This window comes from Camarhynchus parvulus, chromosome 13, assembly GCF_901933205.1.
Source record: "Camarhynchus parvulus chromosome 13, STF_HiC, whole genome shotgun sequence".
Lineage (NCBI taxonomy): Eukaryota > Metazoa > Chordata > Aves > Passeriformes > Thraupidae > Camarhynchus > Camarhynchus parvulus.
Window position 1 is genome coordinate 4,989,949 of NC_044583.1, and position 24,570 is coordinate 5,014,518.

General features: G+C 38.2%; 1 protein-coding gene across 3 annotated transcripts in view; it reads right to left on the bottom strand.

The window, feature by feature from the left end:
* The window catches only part of LOC115908560 (teneurin-2-like), a 637,472-nt gene that overhangs the window by 28,266 nt on the left and 584,636 nt on the right, over nt 1-24,570 (bottom strand). For all 3 annotated transcript variants that reach the window (XM_030957248.1, XM_030957247.1, XM_030957249.1), the window contains one exon: nt 7,625-7,915. In XM_030957248.1, the coding sequence (XP_030813108.1) occupies nt 7,625-7,850 (226 nt within the window). In that variant the 5' untranslated portion in view covers nt 7,851-7,915. The remainder of the gene's footprint in view (nt 1-7,624; nt 7,916-24,570) is intronic.

Consider the following 24,570-nt stretch of genomic DNA (forward strand, 5'->3'; position numbering starts at 1 on the left):
CAAATTCAGCTAAAACAACTTTTCACTCCATTATGAAGAAACAGCCAACTGTTTGAGTTTTCTGCATCCATTTTAACAAGTTTCTGCCACACACAAAAACATCTGAGCCTCACTCCACCTCCCATGTTAGCAGCAGCATTCCTCAGAGAGGCTTTTCTCCAAGCAGTTTTAAAAATATATCTTTTCATTCTGAATTAAACAGGATGTAGAGATGGCCACCAGTGGAGAAGCAGGAATCACAAACCTATAACCCAACTATTCCAAGGAAATGTGAGCAAGTAATTACAAATAAAACTGCTTACATTCATGCAACTTGTTTGGCAACAGCAGCACAGCATAAGGAAAGCTGCTACAATTCATAACAGCATCTTGTAATAAAACAGCTTTATGCATCCCTCTCAAACTGTTTAGTGCTCAAATCTCATCAGATGGCTGAGTAAGCATTACACTTTGGGACAGTAAATCTCTGTTTCCAATATGGTCTGCATTCACAGACACGTACTTTTGCACTCACTGCAGTCACTTTCAGCTAAGCACTCACGTGGAAAAAAAAAGGCAAAAAGGCAATATATAAAGACATCTGAATGCTATTTTGTCTAGTCAGCTATCGAGACTCTGAAACCATTTTTGGAACCTTAAATGATGAGCACCTCAAAAGGAACTGACTGCTACCAGCAAAAGCTAATTTGAAGTTGGATTTACAAACATGAAATAGCATCAAAGAACCACCTTTATACAAGTCACTGACTCTTCAACCTGTCTTTATCCACATCACTGGGGCATACAGGGCACTGCCATGGTATATTTCAGTTCTATTAGAGACAAACTAAAAGGTAGGAAAGGGTTTAGAAACCACCACCAAGTTGAAATACATGACAGGAGATGACATTACACAGGCAGATGCTTGAAGAGCTCTGCTTAGATTGACAGACAGCTCACAGAAAACACAACTGACTGAACTGTAGCATCTAATTAAATCTGTACAGAAAAACACTGTGTACTGTGGGTTTTCCAATAACACAGAAAAGAGCATCACCAGGCCTAATGGCTAAAACTGAAGCCAGTTTCTAAAACCCAGAGAGAAGTTGGTATCTGCTTTACCATGGAGGCTGAGTTCCCACAGTCACTGCCCATCAGTGGAAATCATGGATTTTCATGATCTACTTCATGGTCTACTGATGTTTCCAGAGCTTCAGAATGTGCTTAATACAAGGAAAGATTACTGGGATCAATGTATAAATAATCTGATGAAAGTTAACAAGCAGCCCAAAAGCAGGTCAAGGAAGGAAACTGCAGATCCTCTGACCTGGAACTCTGAATCCAGAGACAAATAATATAAAACAAACAGGACAAATGCTAGGCCCTGCTTACCCAATTATACTTCCTTACCATTTTGTTTTTCTACTGATTTATAGGCTTTAAATGAATTGGTCATCAGCACTCAACTCCAAAACCTCCATGGTTCTCTAAGGAAGACAATGAGCTTTGTGCGGTATTTTTATTTGTTTGAAACTTTCCTTGTGTTTTTCTTAGTGAGTGAAGTGTGTGCATTTGGGCCCAGCCACAATATTTTAGAAGCTTCTAGAAATCACATAATGCATTGGAGGTGTTAGGAGAACAAACAGGGAGGACAGACGAAATACAAACAGAGCAATCATCACCACAGATGAACCAGCTGTCCACTGAGTCTAGAATTTAGCCCCCAGTAGTAAGACATTTCAAAACAACATGGGGGACAAAAATAAAGATGAAGACAACTGGAGAGTAAACAAAAATACACCGAAAACCTGGTCCCAATGCATTTGAGCTGAAAACTGACTCGTGTTGGAGCAGTGAATACCCTCTGGTGCTTAACACATCTTCCACACACTCCACTAAAATACAAATATCTAATCCTTTCCTTTTTTTTCTGAAGATGCAGACCTTAAAAACATGTGGCATTGGAGAGTTCATCAATGTATAACCCAAAATAAACGCTGAATCTTAAGTATTTGCTGAACTCTATTTTATTTAAACGGTTCTTTCTTCCTGTATTATGAGAAAAGAGGAGGAGAAGGAAAAGGGTCTAATTGCTCTTTACCAGAAAACAAACTTAAGAGGGGTTACCAAGTTCACAGAAACAAAATGATATTCACTAAAGCAAATTCAGGACTACATGTAAAAACTCATTTTCTGGAACCCACCTAGGATGCAGAGACAGAGATGCCCAATTCACATACAGATCAAATGTAAAAGCTTTCTAAATCTGACATTTCAATGTTAATAAGTGTATTAGAAGAAAATCTAAGTCTCTCCATCAGTTTGAGAACACTCACAAGTAATCAGCCTCTCTTCCAAACACATCTTGCTGAAAACCAGATGCTAAAAAATATCAATTAACTTTGTAAGACAAGACACAGAAGGTGGAACAAATTTGCAAGATTTGCTAAATGTTATCCATTTTCACTATTAGAATTATTCAAAAATCATTTTCATTTGAAGTATCTTTTATAAAAAACTATTACTTCATGTCCATGGAGTACATTATCTCCCTTTACAGAAGATTTTAGTATGAGACAGAGCATCCACAGATGTGTGTAAACAAAGTTCTTAAAAGAGCGTGTGCTCACGTGCATATGAGAAAATGAAGTACTTATAGAATCAAAAATTATTATTTTCAGTATCCAAAGTCTTAGAATTCTATTATATAGCACAGTAAAGGGATGAGGGGGGACAAAAACACACCAAGGAAAGGTTCTGTTCAACACCCAGTCAGACCCCAGCACTACAAGATGAACAAGCATGGCTTTCATTGAAGCACAAGATCTTTTATTTGGTAGAAATTTGAAACTATGACGTATAGAAAGCATATTTCCTATTAATTTTGAAGTTTTTCTGAAAAGGTATTTGCATTAAAATGGTTACTAAACCTATTTTAGAGTATTCCCGAGGTTTTAATTTTTATCATTTATTCAGTGTGTGCTTAGTACACGTTGATAACATCTAGTTTTTAGAAGTTTTCCTTTTATATGTGCTTTATACAATGTGCATGTAACTTTGCAAATGCTTTTAAAAAATAGAACCTCATTTAACTTAATCATCAACTAATGAGGAGTCCAGTAGAGAAATAGCAAAAATAGAAGTTCTTTTTTGAAAGCTAAATAGAGGAGCAAAAAAGAGGAAAAAAGGAGCATAAGTCTATATAAACTTATATACATGCATCAGAAATCCCTGCATTCTGAGTCTCTAATTTAAACTGTAAACAAATGCTGATTTTTAATAATGATCAGTTGTGGGAAACTGCTGAGAATAAAAAGTTATTCCCTGAGAGAAACTGTGTGTACAGAGAATTCTCACATTATGTCTATCTGTTGTTTATTCTACAAATACATATTAATATTAGAATAGTACTGGGTTTTCCAGCACTGGCGTTATTAATTATTACTGGAGTTCCCATCGGAGCTGCTCAACTGGTCCAGCAGGTGAGAAGAAGATGAAGGTGAGCCTTTGCTCAGCCCAGGTCAGACTCTGACTCCCAGGGGTCAGCCCAGCAGGTCTGAGCACCCCAGCACACCCAGCAAAGGGACTCACAATGGATGACAATATAAAATGGTGAAATGCCAAGAAAATAGGATGGAAAGGGAACATAAGGGAAGTGAAAAGGGAGAGATGATCACAACTGATTTCAACTACCAGTTGCAAACCAGAGAGCTTGCTGCTCAGAAGGAAAAAAAGAAAACAAAACAAAGATACAAACAAAAACTAAACCCTCAAACATTACAAAGCAAAACAACAACAAAAACAACCACAGTACACAAAATACCAAGACAAAACAATTTGTGCATATTTAAAAGAAAGCACCCCAAAGACTGAAGGTCAATCCCATGATGTCTCCCTGAAAATCTACTTCTAAATACTTTTTCTTCTGGATTTTATTGTGACTCAGATCTAATATACACAAAGTTTAAGTTTAATTCCTGTCTATTGCTATTACAGCTCAAAAGGACACTTGACTGATATTAGAGTATAAATCAGAGGAGGAATGTTAGGTTTGGGTTTGGCTTTCTTACCTTTTCCTTTCTTAAAAGCATACTGACAGAAGGCTGCTCTAAATGTTTGTTTAGCAATGCTGCTACATTGCTCCATTAGTAACAACTTCAATACAGATGAAAGCACAGATGAAAGGTGCTTTCAGGTTTTTAAATCACTTAATAAAATCTTATCATGATTTGGGGAGGGAGAGGGTAAGGGAGGGAGGTGTTATTCAGCATGTTTCCTTTATTGAATAAGGTACACAATTTATAATTTTTTATTTCTCAATAAGCCCATGCATTCTAGACAGGAGAAATGGAAGAGTTGTCTCACTCTAATACATATTTTACACTGGGATGGTGTTTCTCTCAGGTCACCATTAAAACCAAAGTCCTGATTCAGGAGAAGTGAAGGTTCCACATGCACTGGCTTGAAGAGGAGAGCTGCCTTGAGGCCTTTTCCCACACAAGTCACCCTACACCTGATTCCATGTCAAAGAATCTGCCACCCTGCCTCTACCCCAAATTTCCTTAGATTGTGTAACTGCACTGATATAATGAAAATCAACAGATTGCAGAATGCCACTCAAAAACCTTGCGTGACAAAGGAAAACTACAAATGTGCTCTCACTCTAGGTAGAAATTTTATTTAATGTATTTAATCCAAATCTATCAAAACATTTCATTTTCAAAAGGTCACAGGGGTCCTGGAGTGAAGTATTAAAACTGTAATTGCCAAAACTCAGTTGGATTTGGAAGGGATACATTAATTTTAACAGAAGAGCTGAGGTTGACTCAGGTTTGATGACAAGATGATCAAAGATGTCATCTTGGTGTCATTGGGAGTATGAGCAGTGAGACAAAGTCTGGCCAGCCCAAGCACCTGTAAGAGCAGCTGTGGCCTCTGAACAGCAGCCACCAGTCACTGTGAACAGGTAAAATCTTCTTTTAAGTCTGAACAACTTTCATACCTCTCGGGGAATTACTAAAACAACCCAGCAAGAACTGTTTCAGACTTCTGAGCTCTGAATATAGTTTTTGTTATTAGCATTTAGCTGACAAACCATGATAAACAAAACCAGAATGAATGCAACTTTATCTTAACTGATTTTCCAAACCCAGTAATGTACAACAGGCAGATCAAAACAGCTGTGAATAGTTCCAGTGCCATGGTCAAACCAAATACTTTGCAGTAAGTCAAAAGTACTTAGCTTTTCCAATAAAAGACACAAAATAATGAGGAAAATATTTGCAATTCCTTTAAAAAAAAATCAAGCTTTTTTCTAATAGGAAAACAAAAAAATCTCTAAAGACTGTTTTAATCATGTTTATTTCCCACAGAATTTAATCCCATCATAACACCCACTCAAAGTTAGAATAAATTTAAATGTATAAATTCCTAGATGTCTGCAGCTGGAAACTGGATGCACAAGATGTAATGAACAGAACTTCCACATATGAACCACATTTTTATCCATCTAATGGTAATATAGAAAGTGAGAACAGCTGCCAAATCTTAATCTAGATCTACCTGTCATATTTTCTTGAATATCATACCAGTAAAAGTGTTCAATCAGAAAGATATCCAGCTTTCAAATACAAAGAATCATCACACAGACTTATTTTCTAAAAAAAATTGCTTTCTAAACTTAACAAAAGCAGGAAAATAAGGAGTTGCTGTTCATTATCTAACAAAAAAATTACTTCAGCTCTCTAAAATAAACACTATTTATTTAGACACAACAACACAAACTAGTAGGGGAAAAAGTAACAATAATAAAAAAAATCTGAGTAGTGTTTCAATTCAGTTACCAACAACTTGCATTCCCCTTTGTAAAGAGGGCAGAGAAGAACACATTAAGAGCAGGGGGAGGATGAACAGTTGTCAAATCAGTAATCAAGAGAAAAAGACCATTATGAAATGCTGAATAATGACCTGCAAACTAAAATGAGGCACTTGAGCTGAAGCATCAATCATCTTGATAGGGAAAAGTAATATTTAGATGACTCCTGTACAGTAAAGTAGAACAAACTGCAGTGAAAATGGCTCCAGCAGCTCAGAGGTTCGAGGCACACTTTGATGCTTTATCTTAGATAAACGCCTCTAAGCAAAGAAAGACCCTCCAAGAACAGAGATTACCCCAGAAAACAGAACTGGGTGTTTGACAGACCAAGCACAATGCAAACACTCCCACATGTCTGCAGTCAAATGTGAGAGAAACAAGGGCTTAGACAAGGGCTTAATTATCAACACTAATTATTAGATAGTTTGATTGAAAGGGGAAGACAGACACTGACTGCTGTCAGAATGTTTGAAACAAGATGAGTGATGTGATACCAGGTATAAGAAACGACCTTCCACTGCAGGATTTCCACAACAAGTGTGGTAATTTCCCATCCCTTGAGCCACAATGTTAGAAAGTGCAGCAGAGAACCATCACACGCTGTTAACAAGCACATCTTCAAACCAGAAGAGTTTCTGTATTTAAATTGTGGTACTCTTAACTGATGGACCTGATGACTTTCCTTCCATTGAGAGGGCACAAAACATTTCTCCATCAAGCCTGCCTGTATCTTAGCTGGTATGAATCATATCTGATTCTTCAACTGACACTAAACCAAGGCTTTTCATTCAAATGCCATATCTAATCATTGATAGAATTCCAATTTAGCCTGGCTATCTGGGCAAGTAAACCACATGAGTAAACACAGTTCCTATAAAGCAATGTTCACTAATGGTTTCAGCACAGAGGCTTACAAGTTCTTGAGACAAGAAAATACCCAAATGAGAATAAAACTACATGTGTACAGGGCACATTTACAGGTTTTCAAGTAAAAACATTTACATTTTTAATTCATTAATCTATTGGACATAGCAAGGACCCTTTTATAAAATAAGAGATTAATTCCCCTAGCTTACCAGTTAATACAGGCAGATTATTTCAAACATTAGTTGTAGGCTGCAACGCTCAATTACAGCCAATTACAAAAGGAATTAGATGGGTTTCCTCCTTTCAGTTTTTATGAGGTCTAGGGTGAGCAATATGTGTGAGCAGTGACAAAATGAAGTCAGAGGAACCAGCACTCCCATTCCCACAGCTCAGTTACCCAGCATTCACGAACAGGAAAGGAATTCCAAGGCACCTGATAAATAATGTGTATGTTGGCCATATGGGTTTTTACCATAACAATGTTTTAGTTGTCTTTTCAGTACAGATTCTGTGTTAAAGAGAGACGCATGTAGGTGAAAATGCCATTACCATCTCCAAAATTAACCTAGGAAACAAAATACCAAGCTAGCACATTGGCTAACCCCAATATCTGTACAAAAGACATCCTCTGGTTAAGGGTCATGGCATTTGTGTCTATCAGATGTTTTGATCAGTGAATCTCGATTTGCCTCATTTACAAATTGTGGATTTCAAAAGTACCAGAACTCTGAGAAAAGGAAGAACTTTCTAATTTAGCACAAAGCAGTGGAAATAATGGTAAGATAATATCCATTTTCCTAGAGCTCTTTCATTAAAACTCCTGGTAGCACTGAGATGCTTTCACAAGGAACAGACTGCACTGAGGAGCACCGTAACAGGAACCAGTCCTGACTGCAAACATACCTTGTCTTGGAAACTCATCCGACTCCCTGTGCACCAGGTCAGACACCCGATTGCCGTAGTGCATCCTGCTGTCGTGGTCATAGGCCTTGAGGGTCTCACTGGAGCTGTAGGACTTCTGGGTGGGCACCCTGCAGTCCTCGCTGTCCAGCGAGGAGCTGGTGTAGCGGCACTGCTTCCCGCAGCGGCCCCGCGTCAGCGAGCGGTGCCTCCTGTCCTTGATGTCCATCCTTCTGAGCCAGGCACAGTGCTGCCAGGAGAGCCACTCTTCTGTTTGGGGTCAGTCACTGCCACCTAACAACATGAAAGGATGAGAAAGGAGTAAGTAATGCTGCCACGATGCTTTGTTTAATTCTACTTTCCCTGGCTTGTCCTTGAAGAACAATGTGGCACAGATGGAGAAGAAAGGGAAGGCCCAGATCATGCATCCTCTAAAAAATTGAAATAATTGACCAGAATGGGTGGAGAGAAAAAAATGAAATGCTGTAAGATAATTGCATTCTATCTAAATTATTGTTTAAAAAACAATGATAAAACAATAACACTGTCATCTTTTGATTTTTGAATGAACTCTGGTAACAACACAGAACTGACAGAGCAATATTTATTTCTGTTATGCAACAGAAGAAAAGCAGACTCAAACCAGCTTTAATTATTTCCATTCTTCCTGCAGGAAGACTTGCAATTAAGACTGAAGCATGCAGGAGAGTTCCAAAGAGGAGACTATTCCTATTCAGTGTTAATCCATTACAGAGCTGTACATTATCCTTTAACAACGTGTTCACAAGCAGCAGCAACTGATTTTATGGCCCCTGGTTAACATTAATCCAAGGCCCTACTCTGAAGCTGGACAAAGTTTCTCCAAAGGTCCATCCCAGCCCTGACATTGCTGTGTGTCTGTGAGTGTCTGAGCACACTTTGGGGCTTGGCTGCTCTTGTGCACCCCAGAATGTGACTGGATGAGCTTCTTCACCACCCCTCAAGTCGACCAGTTTATCCAACTCAGTACTTGGAGCTCTTGAAAACTGTCTAAATATCCTCTTGTTCAGTGGACCATAGAGTTTTCTACAGTGTGCTTAATTAGGACACCCTTACTGTGGCATATAGACTTTAATATATGAATCGTTAGCATACAAAAACTGCAAAATGAAAGCTACTGTAGAAAAGAAGAAATACAGTAAAAGCACAAACACCCTACCCACTGGGGTACTAATTATTTTCAGCTGGTATTAGTATGCATGTCTTTTTCTCATGGCATTCTATGCCCAGGTCTGTGCTAGTCCTGAGAAATCCTCATGACAAATTTTTTTGTTGGAAATGAAATATTCCCACATAAAAAATTACTCAGATTTGCTAATAAGCAAAAATTGGAACAACAAATCTTGCTTTTCTCTACATGGCTAAGGAGTTGAAGGATGGTTTGGGTGAATTTAGCTGGGACAGTTGAAGGGCTTTTCCTTGTCCCTGTCCTCTCTCCGTCCAGGTTCCCCTGCCAAGGCCACCCAGCAGAATGTGCCCAGGCCAGAAGCTTTGCTGAAACCACCAAAGCATTTCAGCAGTGATTCCCTGTGCCATCTCTGCCACCAAGGGAACAAACTGCAGCAGAGGATGATAAAACATGCAGAAGGCAGCAAAGCCTTTCCTTGTGGTAGCTGTTTGCACCTGCAGGAGAAGAGGTCACAGCACTGGCACAAGTATTGGCTAAATCACTGCTTTTTGAAACAGATTATGGGCCTAAGAGGGAATAAATGTACTTGGCCAGAGGAGCTGGTGACCTAGAGAAAAGGTTTCTTGCCTTCATTTAGATTTGACATTTAGCCTCGTTGTGGTTTTTGGTTTTTTGGGTTTTTTTTTTCTTTCTGTATTTTAAAGTTAGGTAACCATGAGAAACAGTTGCTTTAAACCACCCACAGGTATTCTGCAATCTGTGAGGAATAAGAACTGTAAACATGCTTACTTCTTTCCTTCTTTTTCATTTATTTTTAACATTTCAGAGAGGAAAAAAAGTCACAAAACAACACCTACAAAAAAGCCAAAACAAAAGCAGAGACATTTGGCACTTGAAACCATTAAGGTTCGTTTTATAACTTCAGATTAAAGAGAAAGAAAGATTCAATCCACATTTCTGTTTCTCAGTTCTCTGAACATGCAGTGGCTAAGCTGACTCCTCCATATCTGAATTTTTTAGTGCAATTCTTTGGTGCTGTAATACTGATTGAACTGGAAAGCATGTTAACTGTAAAGCATTTTAACACTGGTGGCACAAAGAGTTTCTTGAAGTTTCAGGAGATATATGATCATTTAGATTAACAATGCCTGACTCTTTGATCCCATTTTAATACTCTCTCATCAAATCCAGATATGAATATATCACAATTATAAACACAGAAACAGACACCGACACTACAGCATGGAGCAAAGCCTGCCAGTTACTCTCTGGGAGCCCTCATGATGCTATTCAACACAAAAGCCTGTCATTCCACATGAATTCTATATTGTCTGTCAGTTCAGATAAACAAACAGCTTTTTGTTTTTATGACTGCTAAACTTAAAGCTGTCTGGCCTGATTTCTATTGTTTCTGAAAGAACAATTAATTCCTTGTTACTCTAGTTAAAAGGAGGATTTACTCTGACTGAGATAAAACTTCTGAGCATTTCCAGGACGTTAGCTTATGAAAGCATCTTCTCAGGAAGACAAGAGTTTTTGAAATTGTTCCCTCAATAACCATTATTTTTTAGAGTTTTGTGCAATTCCCCTACAAATAGAAAAGGAAATGGTAAGACAGTGTTCCACTGCTGATCATGCCTGGAAATATTCCTCAGTCATCTGTACATGCAGCATGTGAGGCACAATGTCTGTGCTACAGTAACTCCAACTGGCTAACATAAGAAAATAAATGTAGAAATGTCCCAAGATCTTTACTTTGATCTTTCATAAGGAAAAATCCTGTTACAAGAATCAGACATCAGAATAACTTGGTGAATAACTTTATTTTATGACACCAGACTATTAAAATTTCTTGAACTTCACTAATTTTAGTAGATCCTTCAAATGCTGTAGATAAAATGATAACATTTTTATTGGAAGTTTAGTTCAGTGTCATTTTCATATTTATTAGTTTTATTTTTTGTTTCCCTTATTTTTCCATTACTTGAGGACAAATCCCAAGCATCTGAGACTAAACACCTCTACCTGAACACAAAAAAATATTCTCAGGGATAATTCTCTCCTCCTCACCTGTGCTTTGGAGATTTATTTGAACTAAAAGCAGCCAGGCAGAAACCAGTTCCAGAGCATCATGCCCAAACCATTCTCAAAATTTAGACAACAGTATCACCATACATGGCTTAAAACACAGTCAATTAAGTTGTGAAACACTCCTAGAAAAGCTATTTCACTTTTTTTTTCATTCTTATGTTAAATAGATTAAATACTGATTCAATTCAGTGCTAAACACCTTTCCTGTTAGACAGTGAAATATTTATGTACTGTATTCCTGGAAAGGTAAGGTGTGATAGCTTTGCTTAGAGAATGATGGTGAGATGCAATTTGAGTTCAGAACTCCTGATACTCTTTGACTTGTCTGTCTCAAGGGCACTCTGTGAATGGTTTATTTTGAGTCATTGACCTAAATCATAACTGATTTAATAATTTCTTTTGTTTCAAAGGATTTAACTAATACAGCTCATCCTGACCCACTTACACTACAGAGCAGTACAACCACTAACAAGTGGTTTCAACTGTTTTTCTCATCTAGTTTTGGTTTAATTATTTCAGAAACAAAGGAGCCCTGACTAACTTTCTGAGAAAGGTGTTTACTCAGAAAATATTTATTATTTATAATGGCCTGCTAAAGGGCTGGTCAAGTTTCACAGGAATACAGTCTCAGCCGATCTGGGCCAACCATCGGAGTCAATCTGAAGCAATAAATAGCTCAGGCTGCGTTTGCTGCTGATGGACACAGATCCCATGTGCCCCAGGTTACACATGTGTAATACATTCTGACTCACAATTCATCCAATATAAGATTTATGTAAGATTTATTCTGGTTCTGTAAAGCAACTGTGTACCTGCCCATGACTTCGGCAGGGGTAATGAGAGAATAATTGTAACTGTGGGCAGTGCAAGGGCATTAAAACACTGCACATCCTGCAGGGACAACAGACATAAGGGGGAACAAAGAGGGAGGACAAGAGAAGAAAAAGCTGAGAAGAGAAATGAAAAATAGGTTTTTGTTTAGGGAGTTTAAAAAAACTGACCACTCCTCCTTGTGTTAGCACAGGCAAATCAATAGAAGGCATGGAGGGAGGGCTCAAGATGAATTTTAATGGCTGAGAGAAGCTTACACTAAAACTCTCTGTAAATTTAAATTTGATTCATACATTTATCTAACTCAAGTAAGGGCTTGTTTGCTGCATTTTGCAATGATCCTGACATGATCACAATGTACAGGGCCATTAGAACTGCCACTCACAGCACACAGAGCCCAGGAATCACTTGGCAGTTCAGGGAAAACAAGAACTTCACATTTATATTGTGCCCCCAAATCACCTGGCACGACTAAATCAAAACATTACAATAGTTGCAGACATTGTTGGAAACAGCCTTTTTTCTTTTTTTCCCCTCTTTTTTTTTTAATTTAAAAGAAGTAGCACACCATGTACCAATCTGAAAAAAAAGGTCTCTTAAAAGGCTGGACTTCCTTTTCAGGAGCAGCAGTTGGAAACAGGCCTGTGATTCAGATATTCAAATGCTGTTCATTATTTTATGCAAAGACTATTTTTTGAAATGAGAAAATGCAACAACTCAGCTTTGGTGCCATGCAAATTTTCAGGCAAAAAAATTAAATGGTTACTTAACTGTTGTATTTATTTCTGATTTTAATATTAGTGAAAAAAACCATCTCTACTTCTGAATCCTCTCTGTCTATAAAAAAAACAGGAATAAACAAAATGAAAATTTAAACTAAATACTACAACTAAGTGCACTACAATATGTGCACTTTATTAGATAAAAGTAATATTGATGACAAGTATGCTGGTTTTGCAGCAAAAACCAAAATATATTTGGACAGTCTGTTTGGTGTAGCCTCATTTTTCGTTGACAAATTGTTCTTCTGAATTTTTTAATTCTTTTTTTTTCTGTCCAAATACTGAATTTTTGTTTTAGTGAGCTACTCTATATTAAGCTGAAAATTAGATATATTTAGTATGACATGGTAAACAGCTATGTCAGAACAGTTGTGAGGAATGATGCAAGTTAAGTAACATAAGACACACAATGCTTATAGGCATTCTGTGTTCTGCTTTACTGCAGAGAAAACCTGTTTAATTTTTTTCATTTTAATAAATAAAAGCTCTAGGAAGTATTTTCATGCTAATGGCAGTCAAAATGGTACACACAACAACAAAATTAAGCACTGAGCCAAATGTTTATCCCATATATGTATTTTTATCTGTTTAAATATACATGTTTTTATTTCTAGACTATCTTCAGAGATTTCTGTACTCCAGGAACTTTATATAAATCCCAGAACTGTTTGAATCTATTATGAAAATAGCATTCCATTAAGAAAACAACATTCCATTGAGAAAGGATGAAAAGCCCAGGAGCTAGAGACAGTTTTCGAACAGTGCCCCATCATCCACTGACTGCTGTGGATTAACCCCTTATTCCTCCCCGAATGGATTCCCCTTTCCATGGGGCAGAGGAGGTGGGGGAATGTGAGCCCAGCTCTTCCCTATCCCCAGGGGCCTCAGAACCACAGCTCACACCAAGGACAAATGGAGAGTTTCTTTCTCAGAGCACATCTGGGAAAGCTGCTTGACCAACTCAGGTACAAAGTCATAAATGTTCTTAAATGTGGCTTCTAGTTTATGCACAAGTTGGGGAGCACCACAGATTTGGAAATCACATCAGTAACATTTCATTATCAGCAAAGCATCTCAGTGTCCCAGGCCTGAGGCAGAGTGTGGCACACATGAACCACCCAAGTCTTTGTGTTCAGCTGCTACAAACCAAGCGCTTGTCCTTCTCTGAGAGAATGAGAAACAGAAAACTTCACAAACAACATTGACTTCGTGCCTCAATAGCCACAGAGTATATTTAGTCGATTTTTATTGAAAATTGTTTGAAATTTAGTAAAATATTATTGGGATAGAACAAAATTCAGTAGCTGATCATCAACTATCCTGTTGATTCCCATCCTAGAAGCTACAGCAACCATGAGGAGATTGTGGCACAGTCACTCAGAGGTGAGAAAAGCTCCTTTCTCAGTGAAGGGCTTATAAATACCCCAAAGTGGTACTAAGCAGAACATTGCTAGTTATACAAAGGGCGTTGAAATCTTTTCTTCCCAGGTACACAAAGGCAAAACCATGCAAAGCTTTCAACTTTTTCCTATTTGAGAGTGTTCTTCCTTCTTTTCTGGGTGAGGCCTGAACTATCCCCCATTCCAGAAAAAGAGAGATTTTACCCAGGCATAACATATTTCCACTACCAACTCACAGCTGTTCACAGATATTTATCAGACTTTTGAACAGCCAGGAGAGCTAAATGTGTATCAATCTTATTCTACAGCAAAGGTTAAACGCCATGAAGACAAGAGTCCCGCCCGAGGTCACAAAGTGAGTTTGCTGCACATTTGAAACCCCAAGTTCCAGGGCTTGGTTTCCTGCTCTCAGTACAATTGTTATCTAAATACTTCCATCACTCCATGCTGTCAGGTTTAAAAAAATAAATAAATAAAATCCAGCCACTATAAAACAACACAAAAAGCCAAGGTCTCAACTAATATAATTACTTAAAATTAGTATAGCTGAACAAGTTCACAAAAACAATTTAAAGATCAAATACAAACTGGTCACTTCAAAAGACTAAATTTGCTAGAACTAATTTCCTAAAGAATACTGTCACTGTTTCACTGGCTAGAAACAATAAACAATAATATTATCTACTGCTAAACTGCTGTTAATGAAGAAAGGTAGAATAATTTATCATTGTATCATTAAGACAATGCTGTAAAGCATGCTTTAACGATTCTGTGTAATAGTTTCCTATCACTAGAGAATACTTTTGAAACAGGGAGTAATTGTCTAAATAATTTTTGATTAAGTCCTTGATCAAACTGATCCACATTTACAGAAGTGAGACAGATCTAAATGCCCATACAAGGAGTGACAACTTGCTTTATTTAATTGTCCACGGGTGATGCACTTATTTAATTCTAGTCCTAGGTAAAATGCTGTCTTTAATTAACCTAATGGGATTTGCAACCTTACCAGCAATGGAGCCAAGACATCAAGCTGGTTGGAGCATAAGTTGTGTTCCAACCATTCCCCTCTCGTTTTTTTTTTCACCAGCACCTGGTTATTAGCTCATTTAATTATTCACCAGCATTTTCCAGTGTGCTGTCCTCTTGTCAGGCTCCTTTATCTTTTCATTTTCTCAGAAACCTTATTTATGGCCAGAGTTTCCATGATGGATTTGAATAGCGTCCATATCCACAAGCCTTTTCCTTCCCACCCACGCTAATCCATCAGCTGTCTCTGGGAGCTCCTGGGCACTGTGCTTCCACATTAGACTGAAGGATTTGGATTTTAAATACATGACTGTGCTATCAAGTTGGAGAAATGAAATACCAAAGGATTTGTACTTCTCTTGCACCCAAGAAGGTCTAATGCCAAGAATTTTAAGGTAGTTCCTTCCTAATTATTTTTTCACTTCCTTATGCTAAAACACACTGTAATTCTACATCCATTGAGCACCTCCACTCCTGCTGGCAGCAGCAAAACCTGTACCACTGGGTACAAGATCAGCCAAGAGAGAAACACCAGGAATGTGCCTTCCATTCCTTGTTTACAGATGAATACACTGTGCAGGGAACTCTGCCAGAATCTGAGATCAGCAAAGCTCCTGTGCACATCTCATCCTACTGTGAGATGATTGTGCTGCTCAAGAAGTTTCTTAGCTATTTTCAGACCTCTACAAGACTATTCTTAAAACTCATCAAATGCAGAAATCATGCAAGCAGTTACAGGTTTAGGTACTTTACTTATCATTTCAGTCAAGAACACCACCTGTTTTTCAGTCTACACTTAAATAATTTTCTCTCATTCTGTGTAAGAAACAGTCCCTTTCTTTCTTTACAGCTTCCACAGAACCTCTCTTGCCTCAATTTGATACCAACAATTTTCATTTGCTTATTAACAGGAGGCTTTAATGCAGTTTCCCCCCGCTAGCAGTGTCAATCTATAAAAATATTTTTTGCAGAAGGCTTTACTAGAGACCACTGTTAAGGCTGTATCAACTTATATGGTAAGGAAAATCAACAATCTTTTAAAATGCCTAATAGTATTTAGTAGAATTTCAATAAAACTATTCCAAATTACACACGTGAATAATCCACTCAGCTAAGCTCTGATATTCTATTACAGAAAACCAACGGGGGGAGAAAAAAAAAAAGGAAAAAAGAGGAAAAAACTGAGAGCGTTTCTATTTGTGTGAACTGGTACTTATTTCTTGTGAGTTCTCCACCTTTGTAAACACATAGATTTTATCAGAAATAACAGCTTCCTGAAGTGATTCTTTGTTTTAAAAGGTTCAAGGTAAGCGAAGAAAAAGTTAAAAGAAAAAAGAAATAGGAATGGAAAACAACAGAACATCGTGATAAGGCACATGGAATGGATGACATTATTTCTCAACAGCCTCCATACAAGTATTTGCTGAAACATTTTAAATTCTAGATTGCCTCAGCCAGCAATGAAACTTTGCATAATGAAGTAAGAAAGTTACACTGGAAGAGTCTCAGCTAACAAGTGCTGTTCCATCTTTTAATAAAGGAAAATTAATTGCTTTATAGAAATTAATTCAACCTTGCAGTGATGGATACAATAACCATTACAAAAAATGACCAGCTGTAACTCAAAATGTCTGAAGTGAATTTCCAGGGTCCACAGGAACTGAGTTTGCCACCCTGAAAGCTGGTCCATCCAAATCTGCAGTGCAAGGTTTACTCACATATTATCACAGCAGAAGAGAACACTGAGGGTTATCTTGATTAACGGAATTTTTTAATAACCTCAGTCCAGAAAAACACACTTCTAGAAAATCAACTAATCCAAGATCCCAAAAAGCAGCAAATATCTCATAATGTTGTACAGTCACTGTGCAGACATCACTACATCCTCTGCTCCATCTCAAATAATGAAGAAAAAGGCCTCAGTCCCTCTGGAGGAAAATCTCTCTGGAGAAAAGGCCACATGCTTCAGCAGACATTATCTCCTGTTATCTACCTAATCATTCAGGACAGAACACATACTCTAATCTTCACTCACATTGCAGATTTCCTGCACAGGATCATCATTCCGCTTACTCTCTCCTAGCTGTGGGTGTCTCCAAGGAAAGCCTGGCATTTGCTGGTGGATGAGGGGTTTCCTCGGTGCCACTCTGCCAGCAGTCCCTGCTCACATGGCGGGGCTGGGCTGTCACAGAGAAGCCCATCCTGGCTCCTCAGCCCTGTGTGACATCCTCATCCAACACCCCACAGGGGGTGCCTGAAGGCAGCTGGGGACAGCAAGGGCTGAAGCTGCACCAGCCCAGAACAGGGGAGCTCACGTGGGGAGAGCTCAGAGAAGCTGCCATGTGAGAAATGCCAACAGCCCTCTCCAACCCACCATCTGTGCCAGAGTTTCACCAAGCAGGATCAGTCAGAAAGGAGAAACAAGTTTAAAACTGCTCTTAAAAGTGCATGCAATCTCTGCAAAACCCATTTGGTCCTTTCTTTCCATTGCCCTTTCACAGATTGAACAATAACCAAACTGCAATGTCTAATTTCTTCACAACTCTAAGCTCCCTGCATTAAAGCCAGCCCCCACAATTTTGCCATCTGCTGCCTGGATTGCTGTGCATCCAGCACAGGGATCCCAACGTTCCTCAACTGCCATGGTTGAACTTCCAGGCAAAAGCATCAGCTCTCTGTGACAAGGACAGAGATCAAACCCAAGGGAACTTGGCAAGAAGCGTTTAAAGCAAATTCAAAGCAAATTCTGTTTCACCTACCACAGTCAGTTGTATCATTGACTCTTGCAAAATAAAATTTATCCCTTCAATGAAGACACTTGATTTAAACTAAGTATTTATTGTATCTGTACAGCTGTACAGACATCCTGCTCTCCATCCACAGTATATGAAATTGATAGTGTTTTAAAATTGCCTATCCTCCAGAGATATTGGACAAGTTTGAACAAGTTCATAGCTTTGCTTTTCAAAACAGAAAATTAACTAGAGGTCCAAAGTTTAGTCAGTTCTTTTTCTAAGAATTAGATGTTAAGTACAAAGAACAAAATTAAAAAGGCAGTTTAACAAAATTTACCTTGTGAAACCAGAATTCTCTGTGGTTGTAACCAATTTATTCTAAGTTAAACACAAGCCTTAAAATGCTCTCTTTGTTCCAATTCTGTATTACCTACCAAGATAAATGATTTCTTGGTACCATTATTTTTAGCAGTACTTTATAGAAGGCAATAATACTGCAGAGAGTTCTCCCACTAAACAAGAAAGATGTTCACAAATTGTAGCAAGTCCAGGGAAGGATGTCAGAGTCTCAAGGGACTGGAACATGGGATCTACATGGAGAGATGAAGGAACTGGACTTGTTTACTTGCAGAAATGGCCAGCAGTGGCCTTGCTGTTCCTGTGAGGCCACAGAGAAGAGGGAGATGGGGCTTTACTGGGGGCAACCAAAGGGGAGTGAGAAACCACCAGTGCAAACCAGTACAGGAAGTTCTGAACAGAAATGAGGTGAGTAAAAAACCCTCTGGGGACAAATAAGCACTGGAGAGGTTGCTGCAGGGGCTGGGGAATTCTGCTCTTTTTCAAGACTTCACTGCACAAAGCCCTTAGGAGCCCAGTCTCAGTTCAACACTGACACTTGGATTAGGTGAGCTCCAGAGGTCCTCTCCAGCCTCAGTGTGCCTATGATGGGCTTAATCTGGGAAAAGTTCCATAACCATTAAAAAACAGGAAGAACCAAAAGAACTATTTATTTTAGAAACAAGCCAGTAAAGCAAACACACAAGGCAAGCTTTGTAAGCTGAGCATGAAGGCTCAAAAAGTCAGAGGCTTTTCAAGTAAAAAAATCATCTAAGCTTGCAGGTTTAAAGCTGAATTCCAAGCTTGAAGAGGACAGTAAGGCAGAGGCTGCATTCTGTCAGAAAGCAGACACTGCAGTGGGGTCCTGCTACAGCCACACTGTGTGTTGTACCAGGATAAAGTGAATGGGTTGTGCTCCTTCAGTTCCCCAACACAGACCTTTGAGGAAATACAGTTCTAGAGCGAAGAAAACGCACAGGAACTAAAAGCACAATTTAACAAAAGTAAGAAGTACAAGCTCTATCACAATTCCCAAGACACTACTGCAAGTTCATTCATTTCCAAACACACCATTTTACAGTGGTGACTTTGAAACAGTCCCTTAAAAATGTGAAAACAAACCTAAAAGAAAACAACTCTGCCATACGTTGTGATGACACTACCATAAATCTAAAGAAAACAACACATGAGAAGGAATTGTAACCTCTAACACTCACCTCTCCACCAGGCAGAGCCACATTCCTGTGTCATGTAAATCAATACAAGGTCTATTCTCTTTTCACTGAAGATTTTGTCTTTTGTTTGGAGGCCCAGGAAGCATGGCATTCATCTGGGCCTGTTCTATAGATAAATGGTCAATGACTAACTTGAGATCTGTGTGTGATACAGAGGCACATGGTACATTATTCTGTCTGCAAATCTAAGGATTGTTTTAAAAGATTTTTTTTTAATGGAAATCAAAACTTAAATTGTTATAGTGATTCACCAACAAATTTCTATTTCCATTGCTGAGCAGGGCAGAGACAGTAGGTGTGAACCCACAATCCCACAGAAGTCAGTGGTGTTTTCTCTTCCTGTACAATTTTGTCTGCCAAACTTCAAAAGGCTCACTGATTTTAGCCAATACAGGCTAAAATCAACTGGCATTTTGTCCCAGCTGGGTCGGTGGGTGCCTTTCTGCTGTACTTAAATCTCAGCAGGAGTGTGGAGAACATGAGCTACTAAGCCTGGGACTAGAGAGAAAGCAGTTGGCCAGCAGAAACTGAAGGAAGGAATACTCTACTGATAGCCATTATGTGAATTAGTGTTGGTAGTTGTTGACATGTGCAGAGTCAATAAAGTGTCCTAATTAACCACCTCCTTTGTAACTCCCCCATTTGTGGCCCAGGTGAGTTCCCATCCATGCTGGGCTATCCAGAATTTCACACTGTATTTCCAAGCTCATGAACTCACACATCTGGCTCTGGCAGCAGTCACAGCTGCACCTCAGTCCCCTGGACAAAGTGTGCTCTAAGTAATGTCCTACTGCACCTCCCACCAGTGATTTTACTAATGCTCCACCCTTTGAGGAGCTGCTGCTCTTCCCCAGGATAACACTGCAATCCCTTATTTTAATACAGAAGTCACTGAGGCAGAGGAGAGCAAAGTGCAGCAGCCCTGCTGTTCAAAGCCTCCCTGAGCAATCGGTCATCCTCCCATACAGGCAGTGGGAGAAAGAATCTCCTGTATCTGTGCCTCTCAGAGCAGGAAGGAAACTGGAACCAAATACTATAAATGCTTTATTATCCTGAACTGAAATCAATAAACTATGAACAGTTGTAACCTAATTTACTAGCAAACAGAACTGAAAAGATACCTGACAAAGCTTTTCATATACATTAAGAGCCATCAGATTGTAATTTTAGGTCAATATCAAGACCTAGAGTAAAATGATCTATATACCATTACCAATTTACTCATATGCCCAAATTACCTCAGTAAATTCTAACTTGCATGAAAACTTTCATAAATTATTAAAATAAAAAAAGATAAAGGAGGGAAAAGAAATCTCTTCCTTGATGCCATTGTCACTGATGTGCACATGTTCTGCACAAGCAGTGGTGGGACTGGGACAAGCAGCTTCCCAAAGGGTGGATCTGTGAGCCCAGGGCAGGGGGAGGTGGTGATCCCTCAGACTTCCCAAAAAGTCTGCTACCCAAAAAATAGCAGGACTGACAAGTGTGTATTTGGGTGTTTGGTCAGTGGCATCGCCAAAGCCACTTGAAGGGACATCTCCTCCAGCCCTCCCATGGAGATTTCCTGCAGGACAGCAGCCCTTGGCTGCTGGTTCCTCTTTGCACTAACACAGAATTACAGGTGGAATAAAAGACGTGCACTGCATTAGGCAGCAGCAGCGAACACCCCTCCATCAGTAATTCCTACTCCTCCAGGAAAAAGCACTCCCTGAACAAGACAGCTTCCTACAGATGAGAGTTCTGTGCTTTGAGAAGCAGCTGGAATTGCAAACAGAAAAAGAAAACGAGTATTTGTTCAATTAGAGACAAAACAACCAACACCAAACTGAGCCTGTGTTTAAACCACTAATATTGGTTTCAATTCTAACAGCATTCAAGATACATGAGTAATTATTTTTTATTTCAGCTACTATAAGAGCAAAGGATTTCCATTTGCATCACTCAGCTGTTCAGTTTCATTCTCATTTCCTGAGAGGCAAGATAAAAAAAGAGACAATCCCCAGACTGAGCAAGCACACTAAGAGTTAACTACTGGGAACAGAAATCAAGCTTCAGCAATTTAAGACTGTCCAGCTTCACAATTTTAATTGAAAAGTAAGCTTTAGTCAAGATTTGTTACACACACACAACTTAAAAATTTCTTTGTTTGAACTTCTGCCGTGGGTATTCTCTTAAATAAACATGTTATTTATTTAGTTTGGCATTGAGTCCCTTTTATCATTCTCATAAAAATATTGTCAAAGACAAAGCAGTTTGCATGAACCCTTGTTCATGTAATATAGATATTTTGAATTATTTAGTTTTAGTTTTCAACTTCTGGTCAACTTTCAGCTTCAATTTTCAATATTTTTAAAACAGCCTGATAGCACAGTCCTAAACTAAAATAATAAAATGAAAAAAAGACTAAAAGGAAAGTAAAAAAATTTCTTAAGAATAGCTCACAGACTGGAATTATCTCTGCAGTTTTGAATTGATGTAACATTTATATATTAGAAGATCTGCAAAGGAGAGATTCTACAACACACAGATCTCAATGCCTGGGGCAACTCCCCAAGAGAAAGACCTAAAATAACCCCAATTGCAATTGATTTTATGGATGTGGAATAACCTTTAACTGAAAAGTGATTCTTAAACATAAAATAAACTATTTGTATCTCATTTCCTAGAAATATGTTCAAGGAAGCCTATATACTTCCATAATATCTTGCTGGAATCCTCAGTTTTCCAGGTGAGGTGGCTTAAATTTTGAAAGCAGCTTAGAAATTCTAGCCCAAACAAGCAATGTTTCCTCAAAGTTCACCTCTTTTTTGCACAGGTGAAAAATCATAGATACGTGCCTTTCTTTAAGTCCTTTATCCATCTGAAATATTTTTTAAAGCCTGTATAAAAAACTTACATGAGGCTGCTGGAATATTTTCCAATAATCAAGACTACAAAATTAGGAAATGTCCCATTTAGAAATTGAGTTTTGAGTAATAAGAAGGAAATACAAACTGGTCCACAGTGCCATGCCTCCATTTAGACTGCACTAATGTTAGTTCTGATACGGTGCAAGTGCATCACCAGACAGATGGTCAGATCGGGACTTCAAATATATGTGACTTAAAAACTGTAATTCAACATGAAATTGTGACATATCAGTTAATTAGATTTTGTTTAATGAAGAATCAGAATGCTTTTAGAAGTTATTTCTTTCTATAAGAGAGATTTGTCCATACTTCCTAAGAATTCCAGAAATTAGATAAGTCTAAGGATAAGTCTACTTATCTATGTAGAACCAGGCTAATCCTCACTTTGCTAAGTAACATCATTTATCAGAGGGACCAAAAGCAGATTTCCTTATCATTCCCACTAGGAATTTAACTAGGAAAAGTGTCATGTCATGAAAAACTCCTAAAATGTCTACTAAAACACACCCCCACGAGATTACAAACTCTGTGCTCAAGCTCCACAGTTAAAGCAAACCTCTGTGATTCACATGAGAACCTGGTGCAATAAAAACAGACAAAGCAATTGGGAAGTTTTTGGGGCACCAGAGTTTTGCTCCAGATCAGAGCTGTGTAACAAAACCAGTAACACAGGAGGTGCCCAAAACAGATCCCATGGGCAGCTAGGTAAAAAATCTGTAGCGCAGCAGGTAAAACTAAGAGACAAAATAAATAAAATAATTGATTTTAAAAACCCACAAAGAATAAAAGTTGGAATACAATGCTCACATTTCACAGCAGTGAACTGACAAGATTACAAGACTTTCTTTTTCCCTATTTGTAATCAGAACTTCATTAACATTTTGGAGGGTTCAGCTACTTGATTTTGACCCACTTTTGTGCCTGAGCTGTTATAAACTTCTTAATTTTGAGTGTTCCCCAAGCCCATCTGCACGTCTAGAAACTGTTCTCCTTTTTTCTCTTGATTTCACAAATTCTAGGGGCAGTGCATTTGCAACTATTCTTCTTATAAATGAATCCAGCATGGGACAATAGCACAGATTTTCAGAATTCATCTATTCCTCATGTGCATTTCCAAAATTACTGAAAATTAATGAGTTTCTAGAGTGTGCATTTAAATGCAGCTCTTTGAAGTAATCATTACTAGCCAGGCAAAGTCAATTGAAGAAATGGATTGATGAAAGAAAAAGAACTAATGCACTATCCCTGTATGTACAATGCTTTTCAGCAGTTGTAACTGCAATCCTGGATCTAAAATGCACCAAAATATAGTAAATTCCATATTCAATGCTGACCAAAATAATGAATTTCTAAGTATGCTGAACATGCCTTAAAAAGTGAAGTCTAAGGACTTTTCTTCTCTGAAAGGTAGGTTCTTTTCCCTATCAAAACTCAATTCCCTTTTGTCCCCAAATAAATAAGATTTTACACACAACTGAGTTTATCTGCCTCAAATCGATTAAAACGTTAAAATCAATCTTAAAAAAAAGTATAGTTAACCAATCTGATTATTACTGCAAGTCTTGTAGGAACACAGACGTGCTGAATATGAATTTCACTGCTTGAAAGATACTTTGGAAGGTGTTAGGCATTACTAGAATCCTTTCAAAACATGTGCAGCCACTTACAAAAAGTGTTCAGGAGCTTTACCCAGTTTGAAAAGAGCTTTTTCACAGGTTTAGTTTTATAGCAAGTCTTTTTAGGCAAATTTCAAAGAATGCATAGTTCACATAATTTAAACTGAATTCACCTATAATTTGGTATTTGACAGAGCTAATGCTTAACTGTTTCTAAGGAGTGCGCAAACAAAAATATTTCTTCTTTTATTCCCCAAACATTTCACTAAAATTATATTTTGCTTTGTTTTCACATTGAGGATTGAATTTGACACTTTAATGGAGAAAAGCAGCTTGTGCTGCTTACTATGCTTCTAATTATTGTACTCACAATTTTCTTTGTTTTATATCAGAAGGAATTTAATGAGACTTACATTTTGAAATATAGCACTGCTGCTGTAGAAGAGGCTTTCTTCCAACAAATTCTGGTTCAGCATCCAAGCAGCTCAAAGAGTTTCTGACCAATGATTTCACCCCAGCAGCACGCTGGTTTGAATCCAGATGTGGACACAACTGAATGTTCTCCACAGCCCACCATGGGCACAGCTGTTTATTGTTTCCCTCTCAAGTGTTTTTAATCTTACCTCCTCCTATATCAGATACCAGAAGCTATTTTCTGTTTAACAGTGCAAGGTTAATAAACACTTTTCAAATAATGTCATAATCTACTGTGTAGATCTTCAGAACCAGTTTTATCTTCTTCACACAAAGATAATGAGGATTATCTCTGCAGCTCCCATAAATCTCTTCACCTCCACTGAGTTGATGGAGATATGTT